Source organism: Temnothorax longispinosus, chromosome 6, assembly GCF_030848805.1.
Source record: "Temnothorax longispinosus isolate EJ_2023e chromosome 6, Tlon_JGU_v1, whole genome shotgun sequence".
Classification (NCBI taxonomy): Eukaryota; Metazoa; Arthropoda; class Insecta; order Hymenoptera; family Formicidae; genus Temnothorax; species Temnothorax longispinosus.
The window spans coordinates 9,846,483-9,865,813 of NC_092363.1; the positions used below are offsets into that span (position 1 = coordinate 9,846,483).

The following is a 19,331-nucleotide window of genomic DNA, read 5'->3' on the forward strand; positions in this document are numbered from 1 at the left end:
TTGTTTGTGCGTCCCCTGAAACGACCTCCACGGCTCAGCCTTTGGCTAAGACCTCCGTGCCCCCCGGTACAGGGGTCATTCTCGTGACCCCGCGATCTCCGCGCCCGTCGGTGATATCGTGTCGCGGTTCGGTGGGTCTTTGTTTGTGCGTCCCCCGAGACGACTTCCACGGCTCAGCCTTCGGCTAAGACGTCCGTGCCCCCCGGTACGGGGGTCATTCTCGTGACCCCGCGATCTCCGCGCCCGTCAATGATATCGCGTCGCGGTTCGATGGGTCTTTGTTTGTGCGTCCCCTGAAACGACCTCCACGGCTCAGCCTTCGGCTAAGACCTCCGTGCCTCCCGGTACGGGGGTCATTCTCGTGACCCGGCGATCTCCGCGCCCGCTGGCATTGTCGCTTCGCGGTCCGGTGGGTCGTCATTCGGGACCCCCATGAGACGATTTCCGTGGTTCGGCTATTGGCTGCGACCTCCGTGCCCCTCGGCGCGGGGGTCACCCCCGTGACGCCGCGATCTTTGCGCCCGCTGGCGCTATCGCGTCGGAGTTGATTCGATTGCTCCCCGGGTCGCCCCTGAAACGCTTCACGCGGCTCGGCCCCCGGCTATGACCGCCGTGCCCCTCTGCGCGGGGGTCATTCGCGTGACCCCGCTATTTCCGCGTTGGTCGTTATCGGCGCTTCGCGTATCGGGTGGTTGGCCTCCGGGTCACCCCTGAGACGTGTTCCGGGGTTCGGCTCCCGGCTATTACCGATATACCCTCGTTCGCGGGGGTCAATCCTGTGACCCCGCTATCTCGCGTGCCCGTTGCGCTATCTCGACCGCGCTCGTCCCGATCTGCTCTGCTTGGCTCTCCTTCCAAGGCCCGCTCGTTGGCTCGCTCGGTCGATCATCTGCCGCTCACCTACCGGGGTCAATCGTACCCCGGTCACCTATATTTCGGGATTCAGGTAAACGCTAGCCATATGGGCTCTTCGGACTCGCTTATCCGGTAATACTATTCGCAAATTGTCGATGTCCGCTGCTCTCCTGGTCGCTGCTGCCCCTCGGGGTTATCCGGCTGCTCAGCTATGCGAACGGTTGCAAGGTTAGGTCACTTTCTTTAAGTAGTCTGTCTTTCAGCCGTTTGTCCATTATGCCAGCTACTACACGATCCCTTATCAAGCGTTCTTTTAAATCTCCAAAGTTGCAATCTGCACTCAGTCTCTTCAAATCGGTAATATATGCGTCAAAAGTCTCGCCTTCGTGCTGATTTCGTGTGAAAAATACATGTGCATTCACACTCTCGTTTTTCTGTGGGACGAAATAGTTTTCAAATCTCTGCATTACGACATCAAAATTTGTTTTTTCTTCTTCCGTCAGTGTGAATGTGTTATACACATCGATACATGCATCACCAATGCTATGCAGAAGTAATGCTACTTGTACATCGCCAGTCATGCGATCTGCTCCTGATGCCGTTCTGTAGATTATAAATCTCTGCTTCCACTGTTTGAAGCCTTCAGCCGTCATATCGCTTAGATTTTCCGGGGGTTTCAATCCCAACATTCTCGAACCTTCGTTTTGCGTCGCCATATTTTGTCGTTCTTACACACACTGATACTGTCCTTTTATTAAAGACGAAGACTTTACTTTATACTTTTTCGTATGTACCGTATTGTGTGTCTCGTGTTACATGCTCACGTGTCCATGGCTAACGCTAGGGTTCCTATAAAGGAGTTGGGCAGATGTGGCGGAAGTCGCCATTTTCCTTCCTCAGCGTATAAAGAGCGGCAAATTTTAAATCCTGTATCGCAACTACTATATGAAATGATAATGCAACGTATAAAAAGGCTATTATAACTTTATTGTAGCAAACGTAATATGTATATTAATATAGAAAAAAAAATATATATATATATAATAGAAAATAAAAATGAAAGAATAAATGAAAAATTGATGAAGTTATAAACTTAACCTAAGATGACAGTAAAAATATTGAAGCCATCATAAATTTAACACATTTATTACAGTTAACAGCAAAAATAAAAGTTATTAGTAAACCAAAATTATACTTTTAACAACGAGGGAAGGAAAATAAAAATTTCTATAGTAAACTTGAGATAAATATGTATTTTATTTTAATACAAGAAACTTTCTTTCTGAAGTATACGTATATAATTATGTCATATAAAAATCAATTTATACTCCGATAGGAAAATTACGCAAATATTGTATGTACAATAATTGCATCATTTAATTGAGAGGAATTTTACAATTATTGCGCTAAGATGGTTACTCATAACGCTGCTTTTTTGCTGAAATACTATTTAGAAATAAATTGTGCAAATATTTATTAATATTTGTACAACGGTCTAAATTTCTACTACTGTTGTTGTCAATTGCAGCATTCCCAATTTTATCCAGATTTCGTCATATAATCTTATAAATCTTTTCTTATATGTTTATTAACTTTAGCAATACAGCCAGAAAGTGGACTTGGTTTACAATCAATCCTTAATCTCTCATACTTGCATTCAATCCACGCATACACAAATATCCAAAATCCTATTATAAATTATACCATTATATCTTATTGTACTATCTCCTAACCTCACAGCCTATCTCACAGCCTATTGACATTCTATATCTATCTTCTTTTTCTTTCGCATTCCTTTCCCTAACTTTCAACAATACCTCCGCTTTGGTGGTGTCCAATTTATCATTCCAAAGTTTTTCCAACCTTTCTTTACTATCCTTTCCTAATACTGTAAACCATTCCTTAGTCTTAACGCAATCTTCAACATAGTGGTTCATATTATCCTTGCCTTCATTACAAAAAATACACATTTGTTTCTCTTCATCTAGCCAATACCTGTTACCTGATTCTAAGTTCCCGCATCTTAAATTTAACAACGCTCTGATACTATTCCCGAGACCCTGCCTGTCTAAATTATCCAACTTTAAATAACTTGGGCCTTCCAAATCTATACTTAGCTCCTTATATTTCTTGTTATACCTTGCATCTAAAATCCTGTTTCCCTCTAACTGCCTCTGTACATCCTCATCCCTCTTCCGCATTTCTTTACCTAAATTTCTCCCCTCCCTTCTCAAGGCTTCCACCGCCACAACACTCCAACCGTTCCTATTAAAATATTTCTCTCTTTCCTTACCGTACCTATCGTTCCAATCATTACTTTCTTTCTCCAGCCAACACTTTTTAATCCACCTTTCCTCATTTGTTTCCCTGACCTTATCCTCAAATTTCATAGCCCTAATTCCTCATCCTATCCTTAATTTGCTCAACCCTAGTTCTCTAGACATTATATATCTCGGCGTGCAAAACTTTAATTTGAAAACCCATTTAGCGTAATCCAACAATATCTTTTCTAAATTTTTCTTTTCTTCCCAGCCCCATAATTCCACCCCATATGAAATCACGCTCCTAACTAAATATCTAAATAACATCCCTCTTCTAATAAAATCATTCCTACAAATTCTTTCCCCTAGCCCCCACGTCCTGTTAGCCGCTATCCTGCCTTTCCTGCACAACTCTTTAATATGCTCTGTATATTTACCATTCCTATTAAATACAAACCCTAGATATTTAAACGTCTTGACTTCTTCGATTTCTTTATTCTCCCATTTCCATTTTTCTACCTTTTCCCTACCTTTCTTATTGAACACCACCATCTTAGTTTTATCCGTACATAAAGTCATTTTTCTTTTCCTAAAAAATCTCCTAATTGTATCCATCATATCTAGCATCGCATCCCTATTCTTTGCTAAAAATACCATATCGTCTGCATACTCTAACGACCTCACTTTTACATCTCTTAATTGCACGCCGCCTATGTTTCTTACTTCTAATGCTTTCCTAATCTCCGCAATATACAGGTTAAATAGAAGCGGGCTCAGAACACAACCCTGCCTAACTCCTTTTGTTATAAAAAATTCCTTCGTTACGCCTTTCTTTGTTCTAATCGCTACCTTTGTGATCTCGTAAATCCTTTATAACTTTCCTATAAGCTCTTCTTCTATTCCCATTTCCCTAAGAATCTTCCAGAGTTGTCTTCTCTCAACGTTGTCAAAAGCTGCCTTCAGGTCCACGAAGAGTGCATAAACTTTGCCTTTCCTGCCATTCCTTTCTTCCTTCTGAGTTAGATGATCCAGCACAAAAATATTGTCTATAGTTGATCTACCACGTCTAAAACCGGCTTGGCTTTCTGGTAGCAAGCCTTTCTGCTCGACAGATTCCTCTAACCTTCCTCTGATAATTTCAGCATATATTTTGTAAGCCGAGCATAAAAGAGAAATACCTCTATAATTCCCTACTATGTTTTCGTCCCCTCTTTTATGCAGCGGGACTATGATCGAGGTCCTCCAGTCCTTTGGTAAGATTCCTTCCTTCCAGACCTGATTTAGAACCTCTATTAGACCTTTCCTAACTGCCCTGCCTCCATACAGCCAAGCTTCAAGCGGTATTCCATCCACACCTACAGCCTTGTTTTTCTTCAATTTTCTCACCGCCTTAGCTATTTCTTCTTCCTCCAACTGTGAACCTATTAGAACAGGCCCTTCTTCTTCAGTTCCCATGCTATTATTTCCTACCTTGTCTTCCGCCATATCTTCTGTTCCTCCGAGAAGCTCCTTAAAATACTTCATCCAATTTGCACCCCCAATTTTATTTTCCTTCCACACCTTTTTCTTTCTTTTCCTATTAATGAATTTCCAGACCTCTGCTCCTTGCCTTAGGATCTTCAATTCCTCTTCTTCTTTGATTCTCTTCTCCTTCCTCTTCTGTTCAAACATCGCTTTCATATTACTTCTTTCCTCCAAATACCTTCCTCTTCCTACCTTTCCTTTTCTCCATTTCATGTACATCCTCTTCACTTCTCTTTTCTTCCTAGTGCAGTTTCTGTCCCACCAGTCCTTATAACCAATCTTCCTCTTTCTAATTATTATTTCCTTCCTTATCATAGACTCTTGAATTATCTTCTTAAGTTTGTTCCACTTCTCTTCAATTGACAATTCCTGATAATCATCCTCCCAGATAGCCTCCTCAGTTTTCTCTTTGTAGCTTTCAATAGCCTCCCTATCCCAACATATTTTCCATCTTGCCTCTTCATTCCTACCTTCCTCTTCTTCTCTCTGTACCTTTTGATTCTTACCTAACGCCCTATCACTTACATCTAACATCGCAACTAAAGGCATGTGATCTGAGTCCACCCTCGCATCTATTCTAAATTCCCTAATTCTATCATGCATTTCTTCGCAAACAATCATATAATCTATTACGGAGCTACCCCTAGCACCTATAAATGTATATTCACCTTCTTAATCACCTTTTGTTGTACCATTCAGCAAGTACCATCCCTTATTTTGAACCCATTCTACTAAGTTCCTGCCTCCATTACCTATTAATGTATCCTTACTTTTCTTCTCCCACCCTCCGTCCTCTTCCTCCCCGCCACCTAATTCTCCTGTTCTGATGTTAAAATCTCCTCCTATAATCACAAATTCTCTATCTACTTTTTCTATCCACCGATCTAACGTCTCCTCCATCTTGTTCCAACCCTCCCTATTATATACTGATATGATATTTGTTATTTCACCTTCCTCAAGTATTTCTGACAAAACTAAACCTTCCTCTTCCTTCTTGATCAACTCTGATCCTTCCTTCCCCCATCCCTTCCTTTTACCTAAAATAAAACCTCCCTTTGCCCTTCCTTTCTTATTGACCCTAATAGCATTACTACACATCCAAATATGCGTATCCGGTAATCTTACTTTGATTGTCTCCCAACTAACAGAATCAATCCATGTTTCACTCAAACTTATGAAATCAAAATCTGTAATATAATCCCAAAAATCGCTATCCTTGTTAATTATTCCTGCCACATTCCAAAATAGGATTTTCCTACCTCTTATCGTCGTTTCACTGACCTTCTCCTCCTTCCTAATTTCATCCCTTCCTTTCCTTTTATCCTCCCTTATTCTTATCTCTACCACCTTCTGGCTCACTTCGCTAAATTTTCTTTTGCTCTCCCCTCATCCCTTCCTGCCGCTAGACTACCCCCACTACCGTCTCTATCTTCCAAATTCCTCGATACCTCCTCCCACGATTTCCACACTCCATTTATTCTCACTCTCGCATAACCTGCCTTAACATCTACCCCATTACTTTTCTGTACCTTAACCCACTTATAAATTTCTTCCTGTACCTTCCTTTCCTCCCAGGTTAGATCATTTTCAATGAATATATTTCCACCCTTTAGTTTGTACTTATTCCTCATCACTTCTTTCTTGTCCTCCTCCTCCAGTTTAACTACGGTAACCGTGCCACTTTTCCTCACATTTATTACTTTACATCTTACACCTAATTTATCTCTTAAAAAATTCTGCGCCCACTCCTTCCAGTCTCTTTCTTGTTCTAAATTTATCCCTCTAATTACCACATTATTCCTTCTATCTTCCTTTTCTTTATCTTTCATCCATCTCTTAAGCTTGCCTACCTCTATGTCACTTAGCCCACCTTCGCTTACTAGGGATCTCGCATAGCTACTTCCCCCTCTGCTCCTTCTAGAAAATCTGCTCTCGCTAACACTTCTCTGACTTTGACTTTCGCTTTCGCTACCGATATCCGTCTCACCTTTCTCGCATCGCTCTAACCTATTTTCCAATTCAAACAATTTATTTTCAATTCCCTTTATTCTTTCCTCGTTTTTTTCTTCCTTACCTTTTATTTCCTCTACGTATTGTGCAAAACTTTCCTTTATCTCCTCAAATTTACCTACCTCCTTGGATATCTGTTCCCTCATTTCCTTCATTTCATCTCTCAATATACCTAAATCACGTTTCATCTCCTCTTCATCTCTAAATGACACTGATTTACCTATCTCAAGTTTACGTTGTTTGCTATCCGCTTTGCTGTCGGTCTTGCTCCTACCTACCTTACCCGCCCTACCGCTGCTACCGCTATTACCGGTATCGCCCGCGCTTCCCGCGCTCGTCGGGATACGCGACGCCATAACCTAACGGCTACCGCTCGCTTTTCCCGTCCGAAATACGTATGAAAACGACCACCCCTAGGTCCGCCTCCACTCGCCCTTATTCAGAGCCCTCCAAACAACCTATCCACTACTCTACGCTCACTCTCGCTATTCTCTATCTTCTCACAATTCGCTTTATCACACCGCACAATCCTTCCATACATCCACTCACTAACACGCCATCTAACCAAGTCCTTATAAATCTTTTCTTATCGGGGTACTTACTTATATAATTTTAATATACAATTGTAATATTTTACGAGCTTATGTAACAAATTCGATATTTACATATATGTATTTATGAATTACATTGTAATAATATACTTAGTGGCAATATACACACATATTCATCATATACTTAAGTGCAATAAATTTATATACCCCACACAGCACAATTTTTTCCCAGGATATAGCGATATCATATTGGATGTCCTACGGTAATTGTGATCAATATTTGGATATATTGCGATCCCTCGGATATTTGGTGAATGTTGCAATATCTTGTGCTGTGTGGGACAATATATATATATAGCCATTGTATGCATATTATATATATCCACACATGTCTATTATCCAATTCAACGTTTGAAAGGAAACCTCAAACCAGGAGGCACTTTCATACGTGATTGCATTATCTGTAATGAAAGTAAATGTTTAGTAAAAGTTAATTTAATAAATATGAAGGAAGAAATAAATAAAGTTACAAAGTACAGAGTGAGACATTTTTCAATAGTAATATATTTATCTATTTATATTTTACATCTTAAACGAGTTAAATAATATATTGTATAAACTAATTGTACATAATACTCTTTTAAAAACAGAAACATGCGTACATAATACTCTTGAAAAACAGAAACATGAAATAAAGAAATAAAAACCGTAAAAAAATACATTACATATAAATATTATTGTTACTTAACGCGATAGTGCATTGCCATTGTTTTACTCGCGAATTCCGACTTTTTATTCATGCAAAAGTTTTTAGAATGTATCTTTAATCTAAACGTTGCATATCGAACTATAATCTTATTCCGTAAATCATGACATTCGGGTATAGTGTATGGTATTTCCTTAAATTTGTTAGTAAAAAATTCTCGCAAGTTAGTATAACTTCCAAAAACTGACTTATCGAAACCGTATGATCTAAATATTTTTTCCATATCAACTTATTTTGTACTGTAGAATGTTTAGAAACGTTTATACCAAATGCTCGCCACATGGCTTGATTTGAAGAACCCATATCAAAAACAACACCTTGTACATACAATCCTATCGCACTTGCTTTTTCAATTATTTCAACAATTATCTGTTTATATATTGTTCCATCAGAACCTTTTCCGGTATAGAAATACGTGATGACTTGTTTCCATCGTTTAGCAATGCCAACGATCATGAATACTAAACCATGTGTAGCAATTTCTGTACTGTCATGATTCGGTAAAGTAACATAGCCTACATATGTATTAGTTGAAGAATCGTAAATTTTACTTGGAGTTATTCTGACTTCATCGAGTACGATTAAACAATCTCTATCTATATCATTTTGGAATTGTGAAACTTTGATATTTAAAAACTCAAAGATTTCATCAGATTTTCCACTCTGAAACTTCCAATTTTCTAATTTTTTTCTTAATGTTCTGATCGATGGAAGTGGAAAACCGTGCCTCAATAACTCTTGGTAGCCAGAATAACCACAAGCAAATTTCAATTGATATGCCTTCACTAACGTCTTATCGCTCCATTTCGGTATTTTCTTATATTTGCGGCATAGTAAATTAATTTGATCGCTATTTAACAAATTTTGAAGTATTTTAGGGTATAGATTATTAATACGTACTTCCTCTTCTAGTGTGTCTTCAGTTTCTTCTTGAATAGAATTTGTGCTTGCTTATGCTTTTTCTTCATAATTCTTCTCCTTCGTTCACTTCTTTCAAACAGTTGTCCAAATCTATGAGCTTGTTGTTTGTAGTATTCAAGGGATTCCGAATTACAAAATTCTTTATTGCGACAGACATCAGAATCTTGCAAGCACACTGTAGCTGAGCCTATATGCTGAGATATTTCTGAAGCAGATTCCGATACAAAATCTTCGTCTCTTTGAATTGGATGAGATACTACAATTTCTTTAGTGGGTGCAATATCGGAGAGAAATTCTTCCTCTCTCTGAACCGGATTAGATATCTCAATTTCTGCAGCAGCTTCGATATTGGGAACATATCCTTCATCCCCCTGAGCTGTTAATTCAGAAGCTACGATTTCTGTAGCTGATGTAGTATCAAGTATAAACGCTAGAATATAAATTAGAATATAAATACTAATATTTAGCAAAACAAACAACGTAAACTATGCAAATATGACTTACAAATTTCTGTCGTATATAATATACTGATGTGAAAAAAAATAAGCCATGAGTGTTAATATTTTTGAATGTAACGAATTAATTAAAAACAAATATTATTGATATATTATTTACCTGCAACATTTTTTTTATTTTGTTGAATGACAAGTTGTCCAAAAATCGTTGGAACAGCAGATGATTTTAATTTTTTCCGGCCATCAACACGTTCCTTCTCATACATGTCAACCGTGAAATGGAACTATAAAACGGAACAGTATATTAAAAATGTAATATATTACGTTGTACGTCGTCAGAATCCTCATGCTTGTAGACAATAATAAATCGCTAATAAATCAACTCCTCATAAATAGAAAACGTACCTCACATAAATATGACTTTTCGTTTGGAATTCTACAGTATTTGAATCCTGAAAGTCCACCAGCATTTTCTATCCATTTTTCTTTACGTTGCAAATCTCGTGGAAAGCTATGCATTACTGCGCCTTTTTGGTGCGAATTGTAGCATCCAGAAGCTACACAATACGGCATTTTCTATTTTTCACATTAATCACAGGTATTTTATATACGGGGCATTCCATCACTTTCACTTTAATTATCTATTACAATTACACAATATTTACCTTCAATATAAACAGTTTTCTTCGTATGTAAATAATAATAATACAGCACGTACAGCACTTATCACGTTATTGTCGATCACGCGTCGATCATCGATGATAGCTATGCCAAGATTGCCAAGCTGTGCGGCTGCCGGTGTTGCCGGAACTACCGGAAGTTAACAGGAAAATGGCGGAGCCAATCACAATCGGGCAACGGTATCTGCCCAACTCCCTTATAGGAACCCTAGCTAACGCTATACTCTCGCGTCGTCGCTCTCCGATCGCTACCGTCACGCCACCACACGTTCACTATCTTTAGTTCTATTAAGCCTCGTTTACACAGCCATAGACTTGTTACTTCAATCATAACAAATTGTCTATCCAGACAAACTTGCATAGGTGCATAACCATATGCATAAAGAAACGGATTGGTCTATTTTCTTATGCACATGCATAAGATGGACCAATTAATTCTCTTATATTACGTTTATGCGCTATGCAAGTTTGTCTGGATTGACCTTAAGAAAATTGATTGGTCCATACACATGTGCATAAGGAAATAGATAGACCAATCAATTTTCTTATACTTACGCATTATGCGTGCAGAAGTGTGTGCTCCCCGCTTTATATGTCATAACTACTCGCTACTAGAGTCCTATATTAGTAGAGAGACGCAAACTTGTTCCTCCTTCTGATTGGTCGGTTATAGACCAATAGACAGCAGGGAGTACGATCATAAGAAGGTGTATATTTAATAAAGTTTTACAACAAATGTGTTTGCAATATAAAAAACAACGTTGACGTTTCGAGCCTTACTTGGCCTTCTTCAGAACAAACCGCATAATTCCAATTTCTTATGTGAGTGTCCCGCTTAACAAAAATTTTGCTTAATTATTCGCGTCTCTTATCATAATTTTATACTGTGTTCAGTTGCCATTAAGACGGTCGGGTGACATAAAGATTCGCGTATGCAGGAATATCACGGATGTTCACCGTGTCGCGGCGGAGGAGACGACTGACAATACACTTGACGAATACCTGAGGTGTTTGACTTTTTACTTGTTGCGACGGTTGCGAATTTTCTGTCTTTTTTAGTGTGATTTGATGCGTTAAAATTTTAAGAAGCGATTAAATTGGAATTATGCGGTTTGTTCTGAAGAAGGCCAAGCAAGGCTCGAAACGTCAACGTTGTTTTTTATATTGCGAACACATTTGTTGTAAAATTGACTTTATTAAATATACACCTATTAATAGCTCGTAATTTGGCCGTTTCTATTATTTAACTATTGTTTTATCGAGCGAAATCGGACACTTATTTGTATACATCTTTTCATTTTACTTTGGAAAATATTTTGTATATTTATAGCATCGTAGTGTGTGTTGGGTAAGTCTTGCGTCGTATTGCTGGCGAAGATATGTGTCGCGAATGTCATGATTTTGCTTCGCCGGATAGGCTAGTCAAATTAGACATTTGAGGTCTAAAGTGATGCAAACTTTTTTATTACTTTTTAGGCGTGTTGGGGGTGTTTAGAAAAGCTTATTTTTTAGTTGTCGTATTATGAGATCCAGAGCTTTTTTTTTCGCGGTTTTTGCATTTATCTCGTTTCGATTAATAGATAGCACTTTTTCGCTCCTGAGAAAGTTGTAGGGCTTGAAAAAACGAAGAAAATGAGCGGTGACTCGTTCCGATTCGTCAAAAATTGAGCCCAGGGGAGTCTCCGGAAGTCGCGCGTGTCGAGCCGAGCGTTCGGAACTCGGCGCGTTTTTCGCTTCTGTCTCTTTTCTGATAAATGCAATCGAAAAATGACTACTATGGAACTTGTAAAAGATGAAAATACCTACCATTTTTTATCAACATTCGCCGAGTTATTGCGAAAAAACGAAAATTTTGGTTCCCCTTCCCCCCCTCAAAAAGCTCTGCGATTCTCTAACTCAAATACAGTGAAAATACTAAAAGTGAACAGCTCGCGCGATTTAGTAACTTTTACGATGAAAATGCGTGCCATCTCACGGGAGTTTGTTCGGCAAGAAATTTCTTGTCGAATGGTGAAATCTGAGAGAGAGAAGCTGAAAAATAGAGCGAGAGAGAAATTATAGACAGCGTCATGACGCGTGGAGACCACAAATTTGACAGATTCTGTGTTTAAGGTTAAGTGTCGCACAAATAATAAAGCCCGAAAAAGTAAGAAAAATGGAAATATTCATGGCGGCTGCTTTAATACTTGAGGAAGAGAATGACGAAGAGGCTTTTGAACGCAATCAAATTATGAGGGTTACACGAATGTTACTCAGAGATGCATTAGATCCTTTTTCAGTGTCTGATAGCCAGTTTCGTAAACTGTACAGCATATTTAAAGTCTTTTAGTAGTGACAAAGTTTTATATTGCAGCGCGTGATTACATGCTTTTTATGTTTTAGACTGACAAAAGATGCAAGTCGTTTGCTCATTACACTATTAGTGCCATTCATGCCACAAATATCACGGAAAACTGCAATATCTCATGAATTACAGGTACAATATATTTTGAATTTTTTATTTGTGCAAAGTTATTAAATTTCTAATGATTTTTTTAATTTTCTTGATTTAATTCTTGTTATTTTATTTAGATACTAACATCATTAAACTTCTTTGCATCAGGATCCTATCAGAGAAGAACAGGCCAAGATTTCTTTACGTGTATGTCTCAAACGTCATTGAGCCGTTCCCTTCATGCGACTGTCAATGCACTGAATCGTATTATTGACGAACTGCAAAATAGCTAATTGTAAAATAACTAATTAACAAAACAATTGCACTAATTCTCTTAGTACTTATGAAAAATAAAACTCTCTCATAAAAAATCTATTTTGAGCTGCAAAATAACTAATTGTAAAATAAAAACTAATTGCACCAATTCTCTTAATATTTATGAAAGACATGAAACTCTCCCATGCAAAGTTCTCATCAGATACTTCGTTCTCCTTATCTTATTCCAAATATTGTGGAGCAAAGGATCGAATTACGTTTGTTAATTCATCTACCTTTTCAATCAACGATGTTAGGAGTTCGTTGCGTTCTTGGTAAGTTTGTTTTTTTAATTCTAACTCTTCTTTTGCTACAGTCAATTTTTTCTCTTTTAATTGTAACGTTTGGTTCTGAATACTGCAGTAATCTGCGGTGTGCTGTTCGAATAATTGTTTAACATTCTGCTTCGTTTTCTTGTTACCCGTATCTACAAATTAAATATAATTAATATAAATTTTTCTCAATAATATACATCGAAAGATAAAATATAATAAAATAGTGTTAATACACTCGTACAAAAAAAATAGGGAACACTTCATGAACCCTAAAAATTAGGCTATTTTCAAACTGCTGTAAGTCGGCGAAAAATTGTCGTAAAAAAAAATTTAAAAAAGCATTTTGAAGCTTGAAGTTTCAACTTTAACGTACTTTTGAAGAATTTTTAAAATTTTTTTATTTTCTCTGTTGTACGCCTTAAAAAAGAACACATTGTTTTGTTCCTTAAAATTAACTTATGTTTGACTACTTGAAACTCAATTAAAAAATTTGTTTTCAAAAAATTCAATTAACGTTTCACAAACTACATAATTTTACCTACAAAATGCTTTTTTTAAAATTTTCCTACGATTTTTTTTGACCGATTTACACGACTTTGAAGCAAACCCTGTATTTTTGAGAAAAAATGACGTAACTCGATGAAAAATTATCGTAGAACAAACAAAAAAAAGCATTTTAAAGCTCAAAATGTCAGCTTTAACGTGGTATCGGTGACTATAAAAAATTTTTCTGTCTTCCTTGTTTGGTGCTAAAATTAAAAATGTTGATTTATTCTTTAAAATTACACATTTTTAACACTCTGCAGTTTGATAAAAAAATTTTTTTCACAAAATTCAATACAAATACCACAAACTGTAACATTTTACCTACAAAATGCTTTTTTTTAAATCTTCCTACGATTTTTTTTTACCGATTTACACAATGTTGAAGTTAACCCTTTTTTTCTTGAAAAATGACATTTACCGCCGACATTAGCATTAACCAATGTGCACCACGTGGAGGTTGTCGGTCGGATTTTGCACATCGTGTGTGTGTGTGTGTGTGTGTGTGTGTGTGTGTGTGTGTGTGTGTGTGTGTGTCTGTGTGTCACAGCAGAGATAAGGACTCCGCAGCTCGTCATTTCTGCAGTATTTAAATGACTCCAAACCCTTTCTGCTGTGTGTGTGTGTACGTGCGAGCGCGTGCCTTTAAAATTGTGTGTTACCTCCTCTTTGATTGATTACTGCTTGCAATCGCTCTCGCATGTTTATGCACCTTTCAATTGCGCTTTGTAGAATTTCGCGCCAAATTTGCCTAAGCGCTTCTCCCAATTGGTTGAGATTATACGGCTGCTCCTCGCGACGCCTTAATCGTCGCCCTATTTCGTCCCAAATGTGTTCAATAGGATTTAAATCCGGACTATTGGCGGGATGTGGTAATAATGCAATATTATGCTCTTCGAAAAAGCGCCGAGTTACGTTGGCCGTGTGAGGACGAGCGTTGTCTTGCATAAACACAAAATTTCGGTGTATTTGACGCAAAGGCAAAATGTGAGGTCGAAGAATGTCACTCACATAACGCGCACTTGTCATCGCAGGAGGTGGTAAAATCACTAAATCGGTTCGGCTTCTCACGGAAATGCATCCCCACACCATCACGGAACCGCCGTTATGAGCTCGTACTGGCATAACGCAACGGCGATTGTAACGTTCATTTCGCCGACGCCAAGTACGTACACGCCAAGTACGTACACTATCATTGCCGTAGAGACAGAAACGCGATTCGTCGGAAAAATACACATTTCTCCATTGCCTCACGGTCCAGTTTATGTGATTCTGCGCAAATTGCAGACGAGCACGACGATGCGTTAATGTAAGTGTTGGCACTCGCGCACGAGAATGAGAAGCAAGACCAACTTCTCTCAAACGATTACGAATAGTTTCTTCGCTAATGTTGCGTAAGGGAATAATTTCATCGCGAATATTCCTTGCGGTAATCGTTCGTCTTTGTAAAACTTGACGAACAATATGACGATCTTGTCGGATCGTAGTTATTCGAGGACGACCACTGCCTTCACGTCTCGCATAATGTCCAGTTTCTTGATATCTGGCCCAAGTTCTACTCACTACGGAAACGGATACGTCAACACGTTGCGCTACGTACCGCATGGAAAAACCTTCTTCCAGAAGTGCAATTATCCGTGCAACTTCTATTGCCGGTAAATGTCTACGCATCATTTCGAAAATTTTCTTTCGCTTGTTACGCTGCGAGACTTATCAAAATTTTGTTTCGTTTTTCACACTACAAAAATCGGCTGTGTACTGTGTTTATAAACTTTTTGTACGCATATCTCTAAAAATCAACGTCTTGCTGCAAACTTCGCGCCGTATGCAATCACGTGACTCGTGACAGAATCCCGCCAATATTTAAATCCCAAATGTGTTTAATGGGATTTGATTGAACACATTTGGGATTTAAATATTGGCGGGATTCTGTCACGAGTCACGTGATTGCATACGGCGCGAAGTTTGCAGCAAGACGTTGATTTTTAGAGATATGCGTACAAAAAGTTTATAAACACAGTACACAGCCGATTTTTGTAGTGTGAAAAACGAAACAAAATTTTGATAAGTCTCGCAGCGTAACAAGCGAAAGAAAATTTTCGAAATGATGCGTAGACATTTACCGGCAATAGAAGTTGCACGGATAATTGCACTTCTGGAAGAAGGTTTTTCCATGCGGTACGTAGCGCAACGTGTTGACGTATCCGTTTCCGTAGTGAGTAGAACTTGGGCCAGATATCAAGAAACTGGACATTATGCGAGACGTGAAGGCAGTGGTCGTCCTCGAATAACTACGATCCGACAAGATCGTCATATTGTTCGTCAAGTTTTACAAAGACGAACGATTACCGCAAGGAATATTCGCGATGAAATTATTCCCTTACGCAACATTAGCGAAGAAACTATTCGTAATCGTTTGAGAGAAGTTGGTCTTGCTTCTCATTCTCGTGCGCGAGTGCCAACACTTACATTAACGCATCGTCGTGCTCGTCTGCAATTTGCGCAGAATCACATAAACTGGACCGTGAGGCAATGGAGAAATGTGTATTTTTCCGACGAATCGCGTTTCTGTCTCTACGGCAATGATAGTGTACGTACTTGGCGTGTACGTACTTGGCGTCGGCGAAATGAACGTTACAATCGCCGTTGCGTTATGCCAGTACGAGCTCATAACGGCGGTTCCGTGATGGTGTGGGGATGCATTTCCGTGAGAAGCCGAACCGATTTAGTGATTTTACCACCTCCTGCGATGACAAGTGCGCGTTATGTGAGTGACATTCTTCGACCTCACATTTTGCCTTTGCGTCAAATACACCGAAATTTTGTGTTTATGCAAGACAACGCTCGTCCTCACACGGCCAACGTAACTCGGCGCTTTTTCGAAGAGCATAATATTGCATTATTACCACATCCCGCCAATAGTCCGGATTTAAATCCTATTGAACACATTTGGGACGAAATAGGGCGACGATTAAGGCGTCGCGAGGAGCAGCCGTATAATCTCAACCAATTGGGAGAAGCGCTTAGGCAAATTTGGCGCGAAATTCCACAAAGCGCAATTGAAAGGTGCATAAACATGCGAGAGCGATTGCAAGCAGTAATCAATCAAAGAGGAGGTAACACACAATTTTAAAGGCACGCGCTCGCACGTACACACACACACAGCAGAAAGGGTTTGGAGTCATTTAAATACTGCAGAAATGACGAGCTGCGGAGTCCTTATCTCTGCTGTGACACACAGACACACACACACACACACACACACACACACACACACACACACACGATGTGCAAAATCCGACCGACAACCTCCACGTGGTGCACATTGGTTAATGCTAATGTCGGCGGTAAATGTCATTTTTCAAGAAAAAAAGGGTTAACTTCAACATTGTGTAAATCGGTAAAAAAAAATCGTAGGAAGATTTAAAAAAAAGCATTTTGTAGGTAAAATGTTACAGTTTGTGGTATTTGTATTGAATTTTGTGAAAAAAATTTTTTTATCAAACTGCAGAGTGTTAAAAATGTGTAATTTTAAGGAATAAATCAACATTTTTAATTTTAGCACCAAACAAGGAAGACAGAAAAATTTTTTATAGTCACCGATACCACGTTAAAGCTGACATTTTGAGCTTTAAAATGCTTTTTTTTTGTTTGTTCTACGATAATTTTTCATCGAGTTACGTCATTTTTTCTCAAAAATACAGGGTTTGCTTCAAAGTCGTGTAAATCGGTCAAAAAAAATCGTAGGAAAATTTTAAAAAAAGCATTTTGTAGGTAAAATTATGTAGTTTGTGAAACGTTAATTGAATTTTTTGAAAACAAATTTTTTAATTGAGTTTCAAGTAGTCAAACATAAGTTAATTTTAAGGAACAAAACAATGTGTTCTTTTTTAAGGCGTACAACAGAGAAAATAAAAAAATTTTAAAAATTCTTCAAAAGTACGTTAAAGTTGAAACTTCAAGCTTCAAAATGCTTTTTTAAATTTTTTTTTACGACAATTTTTCGCCGACTTACAGCAGTTTGAAAATAGCCTAATTTTTAGGGTTCATGAAGTGTTCCCTATTTTTTTTGTACGAGTGTATATCATACAAGAGAGGAGTCGTCAATAGTTATTAATTTTTGTTACTTCTTGTTGGAAAGATGCTTTGTGCGAGTAGAGCACTCGCGCCCTTCCAGAGGGCACTGCGTGGCGCAGCAACGCGGGCGCGCACGCCGTACGAAGCGAGAAGCGTCAGACGATAGTCCGAGCTCATCGCGTGCACACGTGTCTTATATACGGTGTCTTATATTGTGTCGAGAATAAAGAGTTATAGTAACAGCATATAAAAGAGTCGTTCGTTAGCAATCACCACCACCATCTCGATCCCTGCGGAGAGCATAATATTCCAACAGGTTATGGGCCCAGGGCACGCTTTGTTGGTATTATTATTGCGTTTAGAACAATATAGTTATAAAGTAAATTCAACGTTATCCTTTGAGCAGTAATATCTGGTAAATTCTTTAGTTTCATTTAGTTTATGGCGTTCTTGTCAATTCTTATATATATCGCGTTTTCAGCTCTTGCTCTCTCTCTCTCTCTCTCTCTCTCCTCGACAACCGTTGTAATCGCAGTAAGCGAAATAAACAGATTTATATATTCGACAAATAGTTCACCGATTTATTTCTGTTGCGGACCTGAAACGAGTATCAGAGAAAAGGTACGTTTGCAGTACGGATCTGGCATTAAATTCTACAGGTTATGGGCCCAGATCACGAAGAGAAATAAATTGATCTTGTTCTGCAGAAAAGGTTAAGCGGTATTGCACAATGGCAGATTTCAAGGAAAAGTTCGAGAAATTGAACAATACGAATTTTACGAACTGGAAGTTTAAGATTTAACTACTGTTGAAGAAGGAAAATTTATGGAAGGCGATAACAACACAGGCACTAAGGGAACTACCAGATACAGCAACAGCAGCAGAGAGAGCGGAAAATCAAAAGGCAAGGACTGAATGGTGTAGAGCGGACGAAGAAGCGTTTTCTATCATTGGTCTCTTAATCGAAGACGATCAAATGAAGATAATTGAAAAAATGTTGTCAGAGAAGTTTGAGATGCAAAACCTCGGAAAAATAAAGCAATATTTAGGCATTGAGGTGACACAAGACGAAGACGGGAATTTCGAGCTCTGTCAATCAAGATACATCGAACGGATTGCATCAAGTTTTGGTTTACAAGACACAAAGGGAGCGAACACACCATTGGACGTCGGATACTACAAGTCATTGACAGAATCGTCAGATCAATTGTGCGACAACAGCGAGTACCAAAAACTGATTGGATGCTTGCTGTATGTATCAGTGAATTCACGACCAGATATCACGGCAAGTGTTAGCATTTTAGCACAAAAGGTTTCAAGTCCAAGGCCGGAAGATTGGAACCAATTAAAGCGCGTCGTGAAGTATTTAAAGGCAACATCAAAACTAAAGCTAAAATTGAGTAACATAATAAGTGACAACGATGGATTGATCGGTTATGCAGACGCAAATTGAGCGGAAGATCGGAGTACACGAAAGTCAAACAGTGGCTACGCATTTTTCTATAATGGAGGTTTGATCAGCTGGTCATGTCGCAAGCAAACGTGCGTATCATTATCTTCAACAGAGGCAGAATTCGTGGCGCTTTCGGATGCTTGTCAAGAGGTAGTTTGGCTACAAAGATTTATTAAAGGATATGCATCAGAAAGTTGATTTCCCAACAACA

At 38.7% G+C, this 19,331-nt stretch overlaps 1 protein-coding gene and 1 pseudogene across 1 annotated transcript; one reads left to right on the plus strand and one right to left on the minus strand.

Annotated features, from left to right (window-relative positions):
* Positions 1 to 7,050: 7,050 nt before the first annotated feature.
* Positions 7,051 to 10,002, minus strand: LOC139814295 (uncharacterized; annotated as a pseudogene).
* An 8,659-nt stretch (positions 10,003 to 18,661) lies between these two features.
* LOC139814902 (uncharacterized) lies at positions 18,662 to 19,120 on the plus strand. The gene has a single exon (XM_071781422.1). It carries the CDS (start codon positions 18,662 to 18,664, stop codon positions 19,118 to 19,120), a length of 459 nt encoding a protein of 152 aa, XP_071637523.1.
* The last annotated feature ends 211 nt before the right edge of the window (positions 19,121 to 19,331 follow it).

Coding starts and splice junctions, on each gene's coding strand:
- LOC139814902 (XM_071781422.1), top strand. CDS start 18,662: ATGTTGTCAGAGAAGTTTGAGATGCAAAACCTCGGAAAAATAAAGCAA.